Source organism: Nomascus leucogenys, chromosome 6 (assembly GCF_006542625.1).
Source record: "Nomascus leucogenys isolate Asia chromosome 6, Asia_NLE_v1, whole genome shotgun sequence".
NCBI lineage: Eukaryota > Metazoa > Chordata > Mammalia > Primates > Hylobatidae > Nomascus > Nomascus leucogenys.
Window position 1 is genome coordinate 56,244,304 of NC_044386.1, and position 20,302 is coordinate 56,264,605.

A 20,302-nucleotide genomic window follows, 5' to 3' on the forward strand; every position below is an offset into this window, starting at 1 on the left:
CCTTTTCCCTAACCCCACCCTTCATCTTTCTGCGTGAGGCAGATTTCTGCCTCCCCAACCAGAGTTCACTTCAGCATGGATCCTCTCTCCACCTGCTTCTACCCCTACCATACCCCACTGCCTCCTCCACGTCTCACCCTCATCCCTCAGGCCCTCTAGCACTTCTCTCTCATCCTCTGACCCCTCTTCACATGCAGAGGTGTCCAGCTGACCCCACCAGCTTCCTTCCCCAGAGGTTGAAGTTCTCACCAAAGAAGACCCCCAACACTGTGCGGTTTCGCAGGGAGGCCAGCCCTGCAGGGCCCCTTGAGATGGTGTTGCTAAGGTCTCGGGGGTTGGGCAGGTGGGGTTCTCCCAAGGGCTGGTACACGCCATCTGCATAGCTGGCTGGGACCAGGCGCTGCAGCCGGGAGCCTGGGTTAGGAGGGGTAAGAATAAGGATGAATCTTCAGGGGGCATTCTTGACCCCCTCTCTCCCAGGCTTCCCTCTATGTCATGGATCCTAAAACCTTGAAAATGGATGGCCTTTGCTGGTACTTGCCAGCTCTTGCCCCGCAGCACTCAGTACCCCCCGGCCCTGGGGTTCTCTCCCCACTTGGCTCTCACTTACCTTTGCTGCCCCATCTGTGCTCCATGAGGTTGTTGTACCACCCATCAAATCGCTGCACCTCCCACGAAATGGGGTTCTGAGCTCCTGTGTGAGAATGGAGGGAAAGGGCAGCTAGACAAGTCAGTGTGTGAGAGGACAGGCAGTCCTGCCGTATATGGGTGCTGTGAGCCTGGCACTTGGAGCAGCAGAAAGTGGATACCTGGAGTGGATGTGAGAGGTAGGGTGCAGAGGGAAAAACCAGGGCAAAGTAGTGTCCAAACTCAAGCCAGATCTTTAAGCTGCTCAGTGGGGGAGACATGGCAGGGAGCCAAAAAGCAGTGGAGCAGGGAGCTGTGTGCTGAAAGATGACCTCAGAGAGGGAGAGGGGGCTGGAGGAGAGCAGTGGCGATGGGGAATAGGATGCAGGGGACTTTACTCCCGTTAAACTTTAGCTCCCTGAGGGGACACAACAGGACAAAATCCATCCCCAGCCCTAAGACACCGCACATAGCAAGAGCCAGCCACACTCTATACCCGAGAAGGACATGTCATTCTGTGACCTATCCCTGGGCAGGGTCAGTGTGGTGAGGGGACTAGTCCTCTCTGGCTGAGCAGAGCCCAGGGCAAGGGTGTGGTGTTGCTACTGCTTTTTTCTCCAATTTCTTGGGTAGGACCAGGGACTGGACTGGTGATGTGGATGACTTTGCCCCTTCTCTGGGGCATCTTGTCCCCCATACAATTCCTCCTCTTGATCCTGTTGTACTCTCCAAAATGAGGGTCCAGGAGGGAGCACTCAGCTGCTGGGGAAAGAACTAAGGAATGAGGGACAGAGGGAAGATCCAGAATGGATAATGGAATCAGGGATGGAGCAGGGATCTTTCTGATCAGTAGATCAGATAGCTGGCCTGATTCTTTCCCCCAAACTAGGAGTCTATAGGCCTGGGGCTTCTCTGCTCACTTCAGAGAACAGACACACACATTCGCACATTCACTTAGCAGAGAGTCAGGGGGGGAAAATGACTCAGGGCCTGATGTTTGAGCAAAGAACCCAGCTAAGGGTCCGAGACTTTGGGCAGGGCCACACATGTGATCTCTAAAATAAAATGAACCTGTGGCACATAAAGGAGAGAGCCTTTGCAGGACAGTACAGGGAAAGCACCTCTTGGGGATAAGAGGTGATTGCTGAGGGAAAAAAGGAAAATCCAAAGCCAAGGAAAGAAGAGGGCTGGAAGGAACGTGGATGTGAGCAGCTCTGGCAAGGGAGAAGTTGTAGGGAAGGTGTCACCATCCTGTCACCTCCAGCCAGGACAGATCCTTCTACAGGTTTTCTCTGCTTTCTGCTTTTGCATCTCCCATCCCCAGTGATCAGGGACTTGATCTTTTAACTTTAACTTGTGGCACTGTAGGTCCACTTCCCTCCACAGAGATCCAGACTACAGAGAGCAGCCTCAGATTCCAGCAAGAAACTGTTTACTGAAGGTAGCAACATGAAACTCTTGTGGAAGATATTGCTTTTGTTTCTCATCGTAATGTTTAAACATATTGATGACTCCTCTTCAGCTTCAGGTCCAATCTGACCCCAAGATCCTTTATTGTCTTGTTGTGTCTAATCAATCTTTTCCTATTTTGAGTCAGAGGCCCTCACTTTACGGAAAACAAGAGAAGATAGAGGAGAGAAAAAGGGCCCCCAAACTGTAAGAATAAAATAGGAAGTGCGGACAGCAGCGGAAGGCTCCCTAATTCTGTGTATTTGGGGATAATTTTCCTTCCATTATCCATCTATTTCTTCAGCAGCTAGAAATGAGCAACTCTCACGTGCAGGGCACTGTGTCAGCTAGAGACTAAGGATACAGATGAATACCAAACAGATCCTGTCCTTGGGGGAGCCCAGAGGATGCTGGGTTCCTCTGCTCCTAACCATGTTTCTCCTCCAATCTGTACTCACCCAGAGGGGTCCATGCCCCAACCAGAAGTGTCCATGCTAGAGCCAGGCAGAAGCCCATGATGAAAATAATAGGGGCTCAGGGATTAGAATGTCCCAAAATGGAGACCCTAGAAAAAGGACAGAGAATGAGCCTCAGCTACTCAGAAGAATCAGGTGAAGGACTCTGCAGGCCTCTGTGAATCAAGGTCTGGGGCTGGGCCAAGGTCACAGTAGGTAGCAAAGTTCAAGAGACTCACTCTTTCCCAAAATTCGTTAATTCATTCGGCAAATACTTCATGAGCACCACTACATACCAGCCACTGACATAGACACTGGAGATTAAGTGACGAACAAAACAAACAGAAATCCCTGGTACATACCTTCGTGGACTTTACCTTCTAAGATTAGTTGGAAAACCCTGCTTTGGCCCAGCACTCCACAGAGTGTGTTCCTTGGACAGAGCCCTGCTTGGGGATCACGAGACTAGGCTGAGGTCTCAGTGCTGCTCCCAGTCCACTGTGGGATCTTAGAGAAATCACTTCTCCAATCTGATCCTTGTTTTCCTCTTCCAGCTATGGGAGCAAATATGCCTGAACTGTTTACTTCTAAGCATGGTTGCCAGAATCAGATGTGTGAATGAGGTTTAATTCAAAGCAAGAAAAGTGACAGGTGTTGTGCAAAGGTGATATAGAGAGGGTAGGCGGGAGCTTGTCTCCTCTGGCTGGATCCAGAAGGGATGCACTACCAGGTGCTCATGTATTTAGTGCAAGCTTCCTGCTCTCTCTCTCTCTCCACCCAGAGTCAACAGGGAAACAGAGGCAGCAGAGGACTCAGGCTGGGACTCCCGAGTGGGAGTACGGAGTACCTAAAGCCAGTGAAGACCTCCTGAAGGCAACCTGGAGATTGGGGATAGGATAGAGGAAGAAAGGAGGTCAGGGAAAGCCTCATCCCCAGCCAAACATCAGGGTTCCTGGATGGGTTGTCTGGAGGAGAGAACCCAGGGAGTGACCTCATCCCTACTCCATCTCCTATTAAATGAAAAAACCTAGGCCCTGCCATAACTGGAAAGCTCAGTATCACCTGCTGCATTTCACAGAGTCTGTCCAGGTGCTGGCCTTTAATAGTGCGTGAAGAGCTAGGCTCTGGGTGGTTGAAGCTGTAAAGCTGGATATACTGAAGTAGCCACAACAGTCCTTCCCTGATCCCAAGATATCCTTCCCCTCACCCCCCACCACCATGTCTTCAGGATCCTGGGCCTCAACGCTAATGTACCACTCAGCCCCTAAGGGCATCAAATGGGCTTTCAGACCTGGCTGTGTGGGGATAACCTGAGGAGGAAGGTGGACGTGCTTAATAACCACTCCTTGTGGGTGGGTTGCCCTTAATGATTTACACAACGATGGGGCAGTAACTTCTCAACAACCTTGACAGGAAAGTTGCCCAGGACAGGGCAGTGAAGCCCCAGGCAGAGCCAGCGGCAGAACCAGAGAGAGAACATAGGCCTGCCTGTTCTTGCCCCACATGGCTGCTTTTCCAGCCTGAAGCCCTAGAGTGGTGACCCTGGTGGCCCTGAGGTGGGAGGAAGATGGGTCAAGGCCATCTTGGTCCCAAGGGAGGGCTGAGGGGGAAAGCTTGGATCCTAAAGCCCAAAGCTCCCTCCCTGGTGTGTTGTGCTGGTGCCAGGAGAAGAACCCGTAGGCCCAGGCAAACTAGGCCACCCAACATTCCCAGGTCCCAAAGAACCCAGTCTCTCAAAACCTTGATTGGGCAGAGGACAGGCCCTAACAGGACTCGTTTTAGCCTTAGCATAAGATCGGAGGCGCAGGGAGCTAGCATTCCCCTTTCTTCCATAACGTGGAGGAGCTGCGGCTCCCCCGCCACCCTGCACTTGGAGCTCCCTCCCCCGGAGCGCCCAGGCCCGCGGGCCGGGAAAAGCCCTCTCAAATCTGACCTGCGGCCACGGCGTCACCAGAGCCCGGGACTGCAACTTGTCTCCGGCCTGGCTCCCAGCTGAGCCCGCGGAGCCCTCTCTCGTCCGGTGCCTCTCCAGCTCTGCGCCGGGACGGGCGGGGCTGGGGGTGAGGAGGGGACGGCGCGGCCCGGCTCGGCTCAGCCACGGGGCGGGGCGCAGTGGGGCGGGATGGAGGCTGGCGCCTGGGGAGCCGCGGAGGTGCTTCCAGGGGACCGCAGCGAGCGAGGTGAGACGGCGAGGGCTCGCGGGGCGCAGGTAGAGATGTTCCGTCGGTGCCGAAGGCCCGGCCAGTGCGGTTGTGTGGACGGCGGAAAAAGCAAGTCCGCCTTCACAAGTCCCATGGGGCTGGGGAGAGGGTGGGAGGCGGAGAGGGTATGGGGAGGGGAGACTCTCCTCAAATCCTCTCGACACCGTCGGGTCTGGGCTCCAAGTCCAAGGCCATCGATCACCTGCCGCCCACAGACCAGGCCAGGCGTCAAAGCAAGTCACCCATCCGACCTAAACCCCTCTAAGAGCCTGGGGTCACGTCTCCCTCCGGGGATCCTCGTGAGGTGTCGGGGGTCCCACCGCCCTGCGAGCCGCGCCCGCGCCCCGCCAGACCCGGAACTGCATCGCTAGGTTTGCGCTGGAGCTGCTGGGATTGCTGGGCATAGGTGGGGGGCGCAGAGGAGGACGGGGGATTGGAGGGACCTCTGCGGAGCTGGCAGACCCCGGTACTACTGTCCTGGCGCACCCAGCCCTTCTCTGTACCAGACCCGGTGAGGGAGGCGGCGCCGCAGAGCCTCGGGTGCAGTCTGAGAAGTTTGGGAGTGACTTGAAGAGTGACTGGAAGCACCCCAGACCCGGTTTGTCGGGTCACAGCCGGGTCCTTACGTGAGTTAGGAGAGGAGTGGGGGTCGGACGGGAGCCCCACTGAGAGTAAGGGCGCGCGTTTGTTCACAGAACGTCGGGACCTGGTTCCCTCTTTACTCACACCCCCGGGGGCTCTTCGCGTGAGGTTCCACGGGGGAAGGAGAGAGGCGCAGGCTGCCACCCACGCACTGTTTGGAAGAGGCGAAGGTAGGGAACAGTGGTCCTGGTGTGGGTGGTGGGGGATGCTGCTTCTTAGATCTGTGCGGTCCAGGTGATTTTGGAGGGGGTCTTGAAGTGCTTGCTGCCGTCCTGGCACCTAGGGTTACACTTCCTGCTTTCATCCAGACCAAGTTCGGATCAAGTGGGAGTTCTTCGAAGAGACAGTTTAATAAGAAACTGGGGAGGCAAGGAAAACCTCTTAAGGCCATAAATGCCACAAGGTTTATAGACATTGAATCGTCATCCCAGTTTAACTCGAGTCTGGATACTTTGGCTTGCATGATTCTGCACCCTTGAATTCCTTATCCACATCAGCCCTTACTGGGGAATCCTGCCTCCAATCCACTTTTCAGATCTTGTTCAATTTCTCCACTTAACTCCTACTTTTGTGCAACAACACACATATACATTCATATACAGATACACACATACACACAGACCCCTTCCTTGAAGAGGAAAGTCTAGGACAGGAGTTCCTGACAGGGTCCCCTTAGCTAGCCACAGCTGTAAACGTTTAATGGGGTCTACCCCAATCAGAGAAAAAAGCATCACATTGCAGTATCTGTGCATTACCAATCAGAGGTCTTGGCAATTCCAGCCATGTCACCCACTCCCCACTTGTGGAGAATTAGTGGCCCTTACTCTATAGGTTCCAGCAGATGGGGGAGGTGGGCAAGGGGGAAGACTTCAGGAAAAAAGTCCTGTCAGGCTACAAGAGAGGCCACAGGACGTTAGCACATAACTTTGAATGATGAAGGCTGGAGGTTGTTCTAGGCTGAATTTTCTTAAACATTGTAACTTTATGTTTTACCTACCTCTCATACACACATAGGAACACCACTTCAGCCTGTGGTGGGTAAGGATTGGGTAACTGTGTTTATAAGAAGATTGAGCATAAGGAAAGTCTTCAGTACATAAGGGAGCCTGGAAAGGGAGGATGCTGCCTCCTCCTCCCTAGGCCAGGTGAGAAAGGAGGACCCTGAAGTATGGGAAACTCCCCCCACCCCATGAGAAAGCATCCCAATTTTGTCACAGGGGCCTCGGATGAAGTCTATATTACTGAGAATGACAGCATCTGGGTGGTTCTTGCATCTGTGTCTCTGTTTATCTAAATTTGTAGGTGTATGTTTGACTGTATCTTGTGTCTGCTTATTTATATCAATGTACACTGTGCATACATCCTAGTCATGGTGATGAGGTAGGGGAGGAGTGGGTCAAGTTAATATTGATATGAGATTTTCTCACATTAAAAGTAATTTTACTGTCAGATGTTACTTGACAAGCCAGGAAGAAAGATGTTCCCCAGGGAAACACAAGCTTTGTAGGAAAAGCAGGACTGCGGGCTGTGGGGTCTTCTCATTTCTGTCCCACCTCTTCATGCATGAGCCCTGTTAGCCTAATAATGAAAACCAAATTAGGGTCAGGGTCATGAAAAATTAACTTTAAATTAGGTAATGCAAATAAAGGAAGACCTAAGTTATGAAACGGAACAAGAAGGAATTAAGAAAGGCAAATTTCATTTACCAACTGATTTTTTTGCTTCTGTCATCTTTAGTAAATATGACATTTTGGAGAGCTGGAAATAAATTCACATTGTTCTATACTTAAAATACAAAAAGCCTTTTGTCAGTGTTTCTTATAAGCACATGTTAATAGAGATGAAACATTCCTGTAAATTTTTTTATAACCTCCCTTTAAATAAATGCAGGAATAATATTTAACCCTGACCAAAATACATTATATTATCTCTTATTCACATATATTAAAAATACTCCTTTTTGAACTCCAGCATATCACATGTGTTCTTGCTGTTAGCCTCGCTTTATCTTCTATCTTATTAGCCAAGATATTTTACATTTTATAGGCTTTCCTCCTATAGACTTTTATTTAAAAATATAATAGCTTCAGTCTAAATGTCATAAATAAAGAATTCTTAGGTCAGTAAACATCTGCTTTAAAATAAATACCACTATCACATATTTTATAAAATAATTTAATTCACGAATTCTTAGTTACTCATTTTACTAAGATTGAGATGTATGTGGGTCTTTGTTAGTCTCGGAGACTCTAACTATTGGAAGAGGCTTCCTGAAAATTTTGAGAAATTACTAAAAGTTGACAGGGTTAGTCAAATCCCTTTGTGCCCAGTCCTTAGCTCTGTATTGGTGATACTCAGTTAATATTGAATTATAAGTATAGTACACGGCAATAAGGGAGCATAGCTCCCCCTTGTGTGCAAAATCAGAAGCCACCTGTGGGGAGAGGAACTCATTCATATTTATTCATTTGATCCAGAGCCTGATTAGTATACTCTACATGCAGGGGGTGCAAAGATGGAAAGATGAAATCTCTGCCCTCAAGGAGATTACAGTCTAATTGGGAGACAGATGTTCAGACAATTAGAGTACAGTGTAATCATTGTTATCATGAAGGTATGTTCAAAATGCAATCAGAATGTTCAAAGTGGGAACCTCTACATTGGCCCAATGGCACCAGAGGAAACTTCACAGAGGAGGTAACACAAGCTGAGACTTGAAGGGTGAAAAGGCATTTGCCAAGAGAGTGAGCACATTCCAGGCAGAGGAAATAGCAAATGTATTGAAGGCTTGAAAGAGCATGTCAGATTCAGGGAGAGGCCAGTCATTCAGTATGGCTATAGACCAGGCTGGGCAAATGATGGAGAGAGTATAGGTGGGACCGGGTTATAAAGCACTTTATATGGGAAAGTAAGAAGATGAGATTTTAGCCAGAGCAGAGAAGTGAAATGATTATATTGGCTTACTAGAAAAAAAAATTATTCTGGAACCAGGTAAGAGAGGATGAGCCTGGGTTAGGACAGAGGCAGTACAGAAGGAAATGCATGGATAGTTTCAAGAAATATTTAGGAGGTAAGATGGTCCAGGTGTCTGGCTAATTTGATTGACCAGTGGTGATGTTGCCAAACATACAAAGACAATAGAATAAAATGCAGGGCAGAGACAATGAATTCCATTTGAGGGGCTATTAAAATTTGAGGCACCAAGGGAACATCCAAGTGAAAATGTCCACAGGGTGGTTGGCCCTTTTGAATTTGGAGCTCAGGTAGGAGGACTACCTGAAGACATTTGAGAACCATCAGCCATGGGAATGGATGAGATTGCCCAGGGAATCTGGAATACTGCTAAAAGAAGAGAGCCACCACAGATTCCTGGGGAGCATCAACATTTAACAGGGAGGAAAAAGAACTAGTAGAGGAGCCGCAAAGAGATGGCCCAAAGCAGGAGCCCCTGGAGAACGTGGTGTGATGGAAGTGCAAGGAGGTAAAGTTTGAGGAAAGGGGGCATGGTCTGCAGTGTTAAATACCACAGAGAGGTCAAGAATCATGAAAAGCGAAAACTGCCCTTTGGATTTAACACTTAGTGACCTAATGGAGAAGGCAGGGATGAGGAAAAGTCAGATTGTGGTAGGTTGAAGAGATAAGGCAGTGGAAATGCCAAAATACACTGTTTTTTCAAAAGCCTGGCTGTGACAGGAATAGCGTAAAATAGGAGGGTAGCTGGAGGGGACCAAGAAGATCAAGGGAGAAGGTTCTTTTTCTGTGTGTTCTTAAGGTGGGGAAAATTTCAGTATGCCCTTGAGAGAAGGAGCCAGCAGACAAAAAGAAGCTGGGATGCTATGAAGGGAAGGGGGACAACTGATGATAAAGGTGGTGGAAAAGGCAGGCATGAATGGCTAGGGCCCAGGAGGATGGATTCACAGAATAGGAGAGGAGAGAGACACCTATTCCTCAGGGATGGGAGAGTTGAGTAGTTAAGAAAAAGCAAAAAAGTTTATGTTAAAACTGACACTCAGGGATTAAGTGACTTGCCCAAAAGATAGGATTAGAAGTTAAAACTGTCTGGCTTTCTGTCTCTTTGCCTGACACCATGCTACTCTCACAGACAGCACAAGATGGTGGCCAGCTTAGAAGGAGAGAGGAAGGCTGGGAGCTAGGGCATATTAGGAGAATCCCAGCATTAGAACTAAAAGGGACCTGGAGATTATGAAATCCATTTACAGATGAAGAAACCAAGGACTCAAGAGGTTGTCGCTTACCTGTCCAATATGACAATATTAGTAAAGAACTGAAACTAGTCCCAGAATGGATTCCAGCTCAGGGTTCTCTTCAAAAAAGATTGGAGAGGCCGGGCATGGTGGTTTATGCCTGCAATCCCAGCACTTTGGGAGGCCGAGGACGGTGGATTGCTTGAGATCAGGAGCTCAAGACCAGCCTGGCCAACATGGCGAAACCCCGTCTCTGCTAAAAAAAAACTTAAACATTAGCCAGGTGTGATGGCGCGCGCCTGTAATCCCAGCTACTCAGGTGGCTGAGGCATGAGAATTGCTTGATTCTGGGAGGCGGAGGTTGCAGTGAACCAAGATCGTGCCACTGCACTCCAGCTTGGGTGACAGAGCAAGACTCTGTCTCAAACAAACAAACAAACAAACAAACAAACAAAATAATGAAATGTAAGAATTTAATAAAAAATTTAAATGTACTCCATTTTTTATTTACTTAAAATACAAAAAGAAAGATTGGAGAAAGAGATAAATGGAGTAACGAAATGCCCCCTCTTTCCCAACTTGATAGCTTATTTGTTTCCAGTACTATTCTTAGCACTTTATATACACAATCTCATTTCATGCTCACAATGATGCCTACAAGATAGACATTACTATCTCAAATTTTTAATAAAACTGGATGTCTGTAGAGGTCAAGTAACTTGCAAGAGGCAGAGGCAGAATTCAAACCCTTTGGAGCTACTTGACTCCCAATCTCATTCTTTCATTATAACGCTTAATAAGACAATGTGTGGTCACACTAAATTATGGAGCCTTCTGGGCAAACTGAAACCCCAGTACAGATCACACTGCAGGAAATGAGGAAAACTGGGATCATTGACTCTAAGATGCATTTTTTTTTTCACATTTTGACATCTCTGAAATTAGGTACAACTCACCAGCAATGGTGGCCATGGTTTAATTGGCAAGACTTTTTTTTCGCCTTTATTTGTGCTAAAATAATAGTGTGTCATGCAATCCATTCTGCCTGAGATTTAACTAAACACATTAAGTTCAGGTACCATTTTCCCAATATCCTGTCTGCAAAAGAACAAATAAGAGTCAAACAAGTTCTCAGATCAGGGGATGAGCAGAGAAGACCACAGCTAAGGTTTGAGCTGAAACTTGGCCTGGGAATTTGAATCAAAGAGAAGGGCCAATGTTGATAATGTGTGGAATAGAAGGACATCTGGCCCCAGCACTGCCTGATAGAGGGCAGGTGCCCCTTCAGTGCTTAGTTAGGTGAACTCAGTGAAGCTCAACTGTTCTGCAGTTACCAGAACAAGAGCCAGGGTGCTTGAGAAAGCTGGACGGACCTGTGTGGGCAGTGCCAGGTCTGGAACTCAGTCCTCTGATGATGTGGCTGGATTATATACTTAGCAGAGAGCTGCCTGGCCTTTGTTCCTTTGGGGACTGAGGAAGAAAGCCAATCTTTTTGTAATCTGTACCATCTTTCACCTTATGCCTTCACCTGATAATAAATATAGCTCCTTTTATGTTCTGTGATCTATCTGTGCTAGGGGCCTGAAGGAGAGAGAAGAGAATTTTATTTCTTGAGACAGTCCCAGAAGAAACAGAGAAGCCCCAAGGGTGGTGGTAGTACTGATTTATGGAACCTGGAGGTTAAGAGAGGAGAATGGGGCAACGGAGACTGATGGCAAAGGCCCTCATTCTGTCACCTAAAAGATGGGGAGATGGATGGCTGAGGGGCAGTGGAACGGTAGTAATAGCAGAGTCTGATGATGCACAAAATGTGAGCTCCAGAGAAGAGGAACCTATTCTGGCTCATTCTGTGCTGTATTTCCAGCACTAAAAACAGTGCCAGGTACATTGAGGACATGCAATAAATGTCTATTGTTGTTGTACAGCATTGTCCCCACTGCACAACCTCACCAAGATGGCTGCTTTGGGACACACATTCCCCTTCTATGCTGGCCCCAAGCCAACCTTCCCGATGGACACCACTTCGGCCACCATCATCATGATCTTTCTGACTGCACTGGCCACGTTCATTGTTATCCTGCCTGGCATTCGGGGAAAGACGGTGAGAAACCCAGTCCTGAAAACCCCAGCCCAGAGAGACCTCAGCCTCAGGCTAAGGGGTCCAGAGTCTGTGACTACAACCAGACTAAGGAAGGAGAACTCAGTGCAGAGAAAACATCGCCACAACCCGAGGCAGAAAGCCCCCCATTTATTGATTCAACGGTTCACTATTGAGCGCTGGTGGGGCATGGTGGCTCATGCCTGCAATCCCAGCACTTTGGGAGGCTGAGATGGGCGGATTGCTTGAGCCCAGGAGTTCAAGGCCAGCCTGGGTTTATAGTATAGACCTCATGTCTTAAAAAAAAAATTAGCTGGGCATCGTGGTGTGCATCTGTAGTCCCAGCTACTTGGGAGGCTGAGGTGGGAGGATCACTTGAGTGGCTGTAGTGATTTGAGATCGCATCACTGCCCTCCAGCCTGGGCAACAGAGTAAGATCCTGTCTCTAATAAATAAATACATACATACATAAATACATAAGCACTTATTATGTGCCAAACACTCTGATTTCAATTGACCAAGTGATCTCAGCTTTAGAATTCCCGCCCCTCCCCCAAGTCTGGAAACAGGAAGGGTAGATGTGGAAGGAAGGCACTCTTTACTTAACCCACCCACCTTGTGACTCAGAGGCTGTTCTGGCTGCTTCGGGTGGTGACCAGCTTATTCATCGGGGCTGCAATCCTGGGTGAGTGCGAAGTGCAGCTGACTTGGGCAGCTGCCTCCATCCCTTCAACTCCCTCAGCAGCCTGCCTCTCCTCTCCTTGTTTCTCCACAGCGGTGGGCCCTTGCTTCAAGGTGGCTTCCAGACCCTGCCCATATGCCTCTCTCACCATGGCCTTATCTCCTCACTCTTACCCTTGCCTGGAGAGGTGTCACCCTGGAAAACAAGCTGGATGCATCTCCTCAACTTTCCTAGCACTTTTATTCAGGGGAAAGGAGGTCAAAATGAATGTCTGTGGGGAGAGGGCCCCAGAGAGGAAGGGAGGAAATGGGAAAGGGCTGTTTGCTTTGGTTTGGTGATTAGCCAAATAGGAGAGATGAAAGTCTCCATGAGGCCGGGCACGGTGGCTCATGCCTGGAATCCCAGCACTTTGAGAGGCTGAGGCAGGTAGATCACCTGAGGTCAGGAGTTCAAGATCAGCCTGACCAACATGGGGAAACCCGTCTCTACTAAAAATACAAAAATTAGCTGGGCGTGATGGCAGACACCTGCAGTCCCAGCTACTCGGGAGGCTGAGGCAGGAGAATTGCTTGAACCCGGGAGGTGGAGGCTGCAGTGAGCCAAGATCATGCCATTACACTCCAGCCTGGGAGACAGAGCAAGACTCCATCTCAAAGAAAGTCTTCGTTGAAGCTATCTGCATTTGCCTTGCCTGGCATGGTTTAGGTTCATGCTTCCTTCCCAGCTCCCTGAGTGACTCTCCCTAAAGCAGGGAGAAAGGGAGGGAAGAGGTAAACAGAATGTGGCCAAGGGAAATCTCACACATGTGGTTGGCAGAATTACCATGAGCCAGACCATGGCTAGTTAACGGGTATCCAATTATGACCAAAACAGACATGGACCCCTTGTAGTTCTCCTTCTCACTCTAACCTAGTAATACCCAGTCATATCTGAGTTCCCAAATGTCCAACTCCCCAACCACAGCTGTGAATTTCAGTTCTGAGTGGTCTGTGGGCCAGGTCAGCACCAACACATCATACAAGGCCTTCAGTTCTGAGTGGATCAGCGCTGATATTGGGCTGCAGGTCGGGCTAAGTGGAGTCAACATCACACTCACAGGTGAGGGAGGGCTCTTACCTGTTGGGGGTGGTGGGGGAAGGCTCTGCCATCTTCGGGATCTATGTTTGGTGTGGTCCAAAGAGCTATAGGATGCCTGGCACTGGGGCTGGGAGGATGTGTGAGGTGGGAGGTCAGAGGCATGGTAGGAAGGGAAGTTCAGGGCCTTGGAAGCTGCCTTCTCTCAGTTGAGACCACTTCCTGTCCCTCTGCCCAGTGTGGGTGAGTCCCTACCTAGGCCCCACTCTGGCCCTTGGGTTCCTGCTGAGCACAGCTGCCTTGTGCCCCAGGGACCCCCGTGCAGCAGCTGAATGAGACCATCAATTACAACGAGGAGTTCACCTGGCGCCTGGGCGAGAACTATGCTGAGGAGTATGCAAAGGCTCTGGAGAAGGGGCTGCCAGACCCTGTGCTCTACCTAGCTGAGAAGTTCACTCCAAGAAGCCCATGTGGCCTATACCGCCAGTACAGCCTGGCAGGACACTATGCCTCAGCCATGCTATGGTGAGGATGGGAAGGGGATGGGGTGGAGGCCCTGGTAGCCTAGATTCAGGAACAGGGTTTCTACCCATCTCTCCTCCACTCATGTGGATATCTCAGGTGGGGCGGCCTGGCACCAGTCCCCATGGTGCTGGCTTGGGAAGTCCATGGGAAAGAATCCCTACCTCATATCTTTGGGTCACTCTTGGGTCCCTGAACCTCCGCCTGGGCCCGTCCAAATTCACCAGCAGGTAGAAGTACCTGGGCCAGTCCTCACTGGGTCCTGGCTCTCCAGGGTGGCATTCCTCTGCTGGCTGCTGGCCAATGTGATGCTCTCCATGCCTGTGCTGGTATATGGTGGCTACATGCTATTGGCCACAGGCATCTTCCAGCTGTTGGCTCTGCTCTTCTTCTCCATGGCCACATCACTCACCTCACCCTGTCCCCTGCACCTGGGTGCTTCTGTGCTGCATACTCACCAGGGGCCTGCTTTCTGGATCACATTGACCACGGGTAAGACCCAGCCCTAAAGAGAAGCACTAGAAGGCTCAAGGCCAGGGATGGAGGGCCTGGGGGCATCATGTCAGTAGAGTTGCGGGTCTGTTCCTAGGGGCCAGGATAGCTTTGCCCTCTTTAAAGCCCCACCCTCTTGTATCTCTTAGCTCCTGATTTGCTCTCCCCAGTGCCACTTCCCCTCCCTCCTCAGAGATGCCCACTCCCTTGTATCTTCTCTGTCTCTGTCATCCCCTAACTCTCTTCACCCAGCTGCTTCTAAAATCTTCCAACCCCCTGTCCCCTCTTGCTTCCTCCAAATACCCTTCTCTGGGTCCCCATTCTTAAACCCTTCCCTGTCCTGCCTTACACATCCCTAAATTGTCCTGCAGTCTTATTCTCCTCTCCTGTCCCACTGTCTACTCCCTCATGTGCCTCCTCATGCCTGCTCCTCTGTGCCCTGCCCTTCCCCAGGGTTTTTTTCTTTTCTCTCCCTATTTTCAGAGTTCTCCCTCTTCCCCTTTCTCTCTCTCCCGGGATATAACAGAAGGAGACTGGGCTTGGAGTCTGGAAACTCAGGACAACAGAGCCACACCAGCCACATGCCCCTCAGCCAGTCACCTCTCTGAGCCCAAGTTGCCCTGAAGCAGGGGCTCTAGGCTTCCCTTAGAGTTGTTCTGACACTCCCAGGGGAAGATATCCTTGGCAGATGTTACTAGCACTAAGGTGGGACAATTGTTGCCCTCGTCTCCAGGACTGCTGTGCGTGCTGCTGGGCCTGGCTATGGCGGTGGCCCACAGGATGCAGCCTCACAAGCTGAAGGCTTTCTTCAACCAGAGTGTGGATGAAGACCCCATGCTGGAGTGGAGTCCTGAGGAAGGTGGACTCCTGAGCCCCCGCTACCGGTCCATGGCTGACAGTCCAGAGTCCCAGGACATTCCCTTGTCAGAGGCTTCCTCCACCAACGCATACTGTAAGGAGGCACACCCCGAAGATCCTGACTGTGCTCTATAACATTCCTCCCCGTGGAGGCCACCTGGACTTCCAGTCTGGCTCCAAACCTCACTGGAGTCCCATAAAACCAGCAGAACTGCCCTCAGGTGGCTGGTACCAGACCTCCAGCACCAATCTACAGACGGAGTAGAAAAAGGAGGCTGTACATACTGATGTTAAGAAACAAAGCAAAACAAAAAGCCCTAAGGGGCTGAAGAGATGCTGGGCCTGTCCATAAAGCCTGTTGCCATGATAAGGCCAAGCAGGGGCCATCTCGTCTCCGCACAGCAACCCAGCCTTTCCGTGCTGCCTTGCCTCTTCAAGATGCTATTCACCGAAACCTAACTTCACCCCAATAAACCGGCAGGGCGGGGGTTACATATGATTCTCCTATGGTTTCCTCTCATCCCTCGGCACCTCTTGTTTTCCTTTTTCCTGGGTTCCTTTTGTTCTTCCTTTGCTTCCCCAGCTTGTGTGGCCTTTTGGTACAATGAAAGACAGCACTGGAAAGGAGGGGAAACCAAACTTCTCATCCTAGGTCTAACATTAACCAACTATGCCACATTCTCTTTGAGCTTCAGTTCCCAAATTTGCTAAATAAGATTGCAGGACTTGCCAAGAATCTCGGCATTTATCTTTCTATGCCTTGCTGACACCTACCTTGGCCCTCAGACACCACCTCACAAGAAGCCAGGTGGGAAGTTAGGGAATCAACTCCAAAACGCTATTCCTTCCCACCCCACTCAGCTGAGCTAGCTGAGTGGCGTTCAGGACCAGGAGTGGGTGACCTGCCGCATCACTGCCATCTAACATCCACCTGGGGTGGCTCAGAAAGATGCTAGTTCTGGTAGGGTCCCTCCGGCCTCACTAGAGGGCGCCCCTATTACCCTGGAGTCCACGCAGAGAATCAGGTTTCACAGCACAGCGGAGAGTGTACTAGGCTGTCTCCAGCCCAGCGAAGCTCCTGAGGGCGTGCGACCCCGGCGCGGAGAAGCCATGAAAATTAATGGGAAAAACAGTTTTTAAAAAACAAAAGAAAAAAAGTTTATTTACAGCTCGCCCCAGGAGACTTTCCCTGGTGCCTGCGGATGTCCGAGGCCTCGCGCCAGCAGCGCTCAGTGCCCTTCCTGGAGCTCTCCTGGGCCAGGCCTGGCGGGCACTGCTTCCCGGCCTGCGATGTCCCAAGGCGGGGAAGGAGTCCAGATTGGGTCCCCCTCACAGGTTAGTGGTGATACATTTTAAGTCCGGGAGCGCGGCCTGCTTGTGCGGTGGGTCGCTGAAGATAAGAGGTGAGCCCCCTCTCTCCTGGCTGCAGTCCTTGGCGCTTTGGTCCAGAAGGGTGCGAAGAGCGCCGGGCCGAACATAGTGGAGACTCACCACGGCCCCTCCGAGGAAGAGGCACAGGATGCCTGTGGCGGTGGCGATCGAAAGAAAGGAGGGCATGTGGAGTCAGGGCTATGTTGCCCAGGCTGGTCTCGAACTCCTGGCCTCAAACGACCTTCCTGCCTTGACCTCCCAAAGTGCTGGGATTACAGGCGTGATGCCCGGGCCTTCTTCCATCTTTTGGAGCCTACCCCTTGTGTTACCTCCCCCGGCCCCCTACACACCTCTAATCTGGATTACGTGAAACACGGCAAGACACCAAACCCTTCTGAGCCCCCCACTTTTCATCTGTAAAATGGTCATAACTGCCGTTTCTTGAATAGATGAATAGATGTGAATTCATTCTGTAAACTGGAAAGTGCACACCCGGTGCGAATCCTGTCCCCACCCTTAGCCCCCGGGGCCCATTCCCTCGGTCCTCACCGGTTGCCAGCGTGACCCAGAAGGCGGCGCCGTACTGAGGGGTGAGCGCGGAGGAGCCTAGGCGGAGCGGGCAGAGCGGCACGCTGGAGATGGAGGCCAAGGCGAAGACCCCGAAGAGCGCGAAGGCTCCGGTGGTCAGCAGTGCGAGGCCTCCGTAGAGCGGGGCCGGCGTGGAGAGCAGCACGTTGGAGAGGAGCCAGAAGCAGAACGCCACCCTGCCGGGGAGTGGGGGGAACGGCCGTGAGCAGGCTTCTCCCAGCCCACCGGGGTTCCCACAGCCTCGCTCCTCTTTGTCCCTACCCCAGCGCCAAAGCCAGGGGCTGGGATGGCGGCGGCGCAGGGGAATTCCCTGGGGGAGAAGCGGGCTCCTGAGGTCCAGGCGGTGGCTGGAGTCTCTCTGGATTCCGATGGTCTGTGCAGATCTCGTGGATCTTCTAACCCGCGAGGCTGTCATGCCCATCCCGAGCGCGTCGGGTCTGGCTGCAGCTGCTCAGCGCCTCCGAGGCCTGCATCCTCCCGCTCGTACGGCCCAGCTCCCGGCACACACACACGTGCACACAGCCTTCCCTCCAGCGCTTACCACAGCGTGGCCGAGGCGTAGTGTCCCGCCAGGTGGTACTGGTGGTACAGGCCGCAAGGGCTACCCGGTGTGAACTTCTCCGCCAGGTAGAGCACTGGGTCCGGCAGCCCCTTCTCCAGTGCGTTCGCGTACTCCGCGGCGTAATTCTCTTTCAGACGCCAGGTGAACTGCTCGTTGTAGTCAATGGTCTCGTTCAGCTGATGCACTGGGGTCCCTGCGGGGTGAGGCGGGCTCATGGGGCTGCGCACGGTCGGAGACCTCGCAACTAAGCGGATTCAGACAGGAAAGTGGGAGTGTGGCGCTCTCGGCGGGAGAAATGGGTTCGGTGGTGGTTGGAGAAAACGCAAATCCACGAGAACCACAAGCTATTTGAGCTTGTGGCATGTGAGAGGCCCTCCAGTTACCCCTGACACACTCACCTAACCGGGGATCTCCCAGCCCCAGGAGTTCATTTAGCCCCAGCCCCCTCACCTGTGAGTGTAATATTAATGCCCTGCAGGCCCACAAGCAGACCGACACGGGCTGTAACACGCGCTGCGCTGAAGGCTTTGTAGGATGTGTTGGTGTTCACTCTACCCACGAACCATTCTGCACTGAAGTGCACAGCTGTAGGGAAAGGCACACGGTGGGGGTGGGATGAGGGTGGGAAAATGGAATTAGAGAGTGGTGATGGGAGGTGGGACACTGCAGAGAGATGGGGACTTAGAGGTCCAATGTGGTTGCATGGTAAGGGCCAAAAAGTGGCCCCTAGAAGGAGCTGGAGAGTGGGAAGAGGGAACAGAAAACCAACCCCAGTTCCCTATTGTCCCAGGTGCACTCTGCCCACCTCCTTCCTCACCCCTGTCCTCTCCCCATGGGCTGCACCACACACTCACCCACAATTTCTGCGCCTATGAACAGACTGAGAAGAACTCTCACCAACCAAAACCAGCGCTGCAGGAATAGGCACCCAGGTCAGGCCTGAGCCCTGCCAAACCAGAGTCCCCAAGACCACCCTTGATCCCACTTCACCTGGATCTTTAGTTACATCCAGACCTTTAAGACTAATGCTAGGCACGCTTTTCCTGCAAGTCCCTCTGGGCTACTGGCATTTCTGATGTTTTGTGACCATGCACTTTCACCTCCCTAGCCCCATTTCCCATCTACCCTAACAGCACCCCGCCCCCCCACTCCCACTTCCTGGCACTCTTCCACCACCTTCACTACCCTAGCTGTCTGGCGCCTGGTCCTGGTTCTGCCTCCTGGTCCACTCACTGCTTGGTGAGGCTCAGTGAGTCCAGAAGTGCTAGGCACGCAGGGGTCACCTCCCTCAGAAGAGGGAGGCCCCAGGGCCTGATCTCCAAGTGGAGGAGGTGGGAATGCAGATACTCCTAGGTGCACCAGTTGCAGGGAAACCAACACAGATTAAGATGCGGAAAAGCTGGGTCCTCCCAGAACTGAAAAATGCACAACCTAGGTTCTGGGAGAGGGGAAAAGTCTAAGACAATGCACCCAGTTGGCTCCAACTTCTAATCCGATGTGGGAGTCTCAGTTCTTAGGATGGGGCACCCACACACATGGGTCTCAACCCAGTGCAAAGGGGAACACCACAGTCTGAGCTGCTGGCATCTGTCCTTTTGGCCTAAAGGTCATCACCCACCGGATGGGATGAGAGTGCAGCTTTAGTCCTTGGAGAGGTGGGAGGCCCTCCAGCACATGAAGCCTAGACTCTGCCTCAGGATTACTGGACTGGGCGCCCATTCTCTGCAGCAGCCTTCCCAAGGACCCAGCTGGGGTCCTTCTCCCCAAGGATGGGGAGCTCTCCCTATCCTTGGAAAGCGGTGCTTGTTGCACCAGACTCCTGACTTCGCTCCACCTGAGCCTCAGTTCGACTATTCATGGAGGCTCTTGTACAGTCTTACCTGTTCTGGGTCCCTCAGGAGACAATCTGCCCATGAGCCTTCCCCCACTCTACCTGCACTGTGAGGACACCCTTACCGAGTGGCCACGGATCCCCGGCAAGATGAGCAGGAAGCTTGCTGCTAAAGCCAAAAACACTAGAATAACGATGAGCAGTGGAACGCTGAAGCCTGCGGCATGCCGGGGCTGGGGGTAAAAAGGCAGTACGCCGTTCCACAGGGTCATGCTGCACGCCGGCCGAGAGCTGCACGCAGGCAGGCAGGCAAGCCAGCAAGCTGGGGCTGCCTGGACGCGGGAGAGCGCGTCCTTGGCGTCTCTTCGCGTCCAAGGCCGGTACCGAGTGGGCTGGTGAAGTCTGAGTCCTGCACCTCTCCGTTAAGGAAGCGTGGAGGTGGGCTGCTCTCAACGCTCTGGGGTTGGTACCGACAGAGTTGTTCTAGCTGGCGAGCGAAACTATTTCTCACTGTCTGTAGCCCTTACCTTCCTGGTTCTGCGGGTTCGCGCTGAGTTTGGAAGTCGCGCGGGACCCCTTTTATAGCAGCGTGGGCGGCGTGCCACACAGATGTCCCAGCCCAGGGGCTGGTCTGAGCGGGAAGAG

The 20,302-nt window shown here is 51.8% G+C and overlaps 3 protein-coding genes across 5 annotated transcripts in view; 1 reads left to right on the top strand and 2 right to left on the bottom strand.

Moving 5' to 3' along the window:
* DUOX1 (dual oxidase 1) overlaps window positions 1-4,569 on the bottom strand; it is a 35,611-nt gene extending 31,042 nt beyond the window's left edge. Inside the window, exons 1-5 of one of the 2 annotated variants that reach the window (XM_030814143.1) lie at window positions 4,465-4,569; window positions 2,894-3,085; window positions 2,535-2,641; window positions 611-694; window positions 250-414 (exon numbers count right to left, since the gene is read on the bottom strand). In XM_030814143.1, coding sequence (XP_030670003.1) covers window positions 250-414; window positions 611-694; window positions 2,535-2,592 — 307 coding nt within the window. In that variant the 5' untranslated portion in view covers window positions 2,593-2,641; window positions 2,894-3,085; window positions 4,465-4,569. The remainder of the gene's footprint in view (window positions 1-249; window positions 415-610; window positions 695-2,534; window positions 2,642-2,893; window positions 3,086-4,464) is intronic. The other variant, XM_030814142.1, reaches the window with a different exon arrangement.
* Window positions 4,570-4,689: 120 nt separating this feature from the next.
* DUOXA1 (dual oxidase maturation factor 1) lies at window positions 4,690-17,165 on the top strand. 2 transcript variants are annotated; one of them, XM_030814145.1, is made up of 6 exons: window positions 4,690-4,711; window positions 11,505-11,680; window positions 12,305-12,362; window positions 13,745-13,958; window positions 14,230-14,447; window positions 15,181-17,165. In XM_030814145.1, the coding sequence occupies exons 2-6, from the start codon at window positions 11,534-11,536 to the stop codon at window positions 15,438-15,440; spliced, it is 897 nt and encodes a 298-aa protein (XP_030670005.1). In that variant the 5' UTR covers window positions 4,690-4,711; window positions 11,505-11,533; the 3' UTR covers window positions 15,441-17,165. The 2 variants fall into 2 exon arrangements, with proteins under 2 accessions (XP_030670005.1, XP_030670004.1); XM_030814144.1 differs by lacking the exon at window positions 4,690-4,711 and adding an exon at window positions 13,323-13,457 and having other exon boundaries at window positions 11,511-11,680; window positions 15,181-15,473.
* DUOXA2 (dual oxidase maturation factor 2) lies at window positions 16,125-20,209 on the bottom strand. The gene is made up of 6 exons (XM_003266860.3): window positions 19,783-20,209; window positions 18,681-18,738; window positions 18,277-18,411; window positions 17,806-18,019; window positions 17,226-17,440; window positions 16,125-16,828 (listed from the first exon to the last, which is right to left on the bottom strand). The coding sequence occupies exons 1-6, from the start codon at window positions 19,927-19,929 to the stop codon at window positions 16,635-16,637; spliced, it is 963 nt and encodes a 320-aa protein (XP_003266908.1). The 5' UTR covers window positions 19,930-20,209; the 3' UTR covers window positions 16,125-16,634.
* Between the last annotated feature and the right edge of the window lie 93 nt (window positions 20,210-20,302).

Excerpts from the sequence above, each read along its gene's own strand:
- DUOXA1 (XM_030814144.1), top strand. The coding sequence starts at position 11,534 with ATGGCTGCTTTGGGACACACATTCCCCTTCTATGCTGGCCCCAAGCCA. Across the intron at positions 12,363-13,322 it reads CATCGGGGCTGCAATCCTGG|CTGTGAATTTCAGTTCTGAG; the intron begins GTGAGTGCGAAG and ends CCCCAACCACAG. Across the intron at positions 13,959-14,229 it reads TATGCCTCAGCCATGCTATG|GGTGGCATTCCTCTGCTGGC; the intron begins GTGAGGATGGGA and ends CTGGCTCTCCAG.
- DUOXA2 (XM_003266860.3), bottom strand. The coding sequence starts at position 19,929 with ATGACCCTGTGGAACGGCGTACTGCCTTTTTACCCCCAGCCCCGGCAT. Across the intron at positions 18,412-18,680 it reads CATAGGCGCAGAAATTGTGG|CTGTGCACTTCAGTGCAGAA; the intron begins GTGAGTGTGTGG and ends CTTTCCCTACAG. Across the intron at positions 16,829-17,225 it reads CTGGGTCACGCTGGCAACCG|GCATCCTGTGCCTCTTCCTC; the intron begins GTGAGGACCGAG and ends CCACCGCCACAG.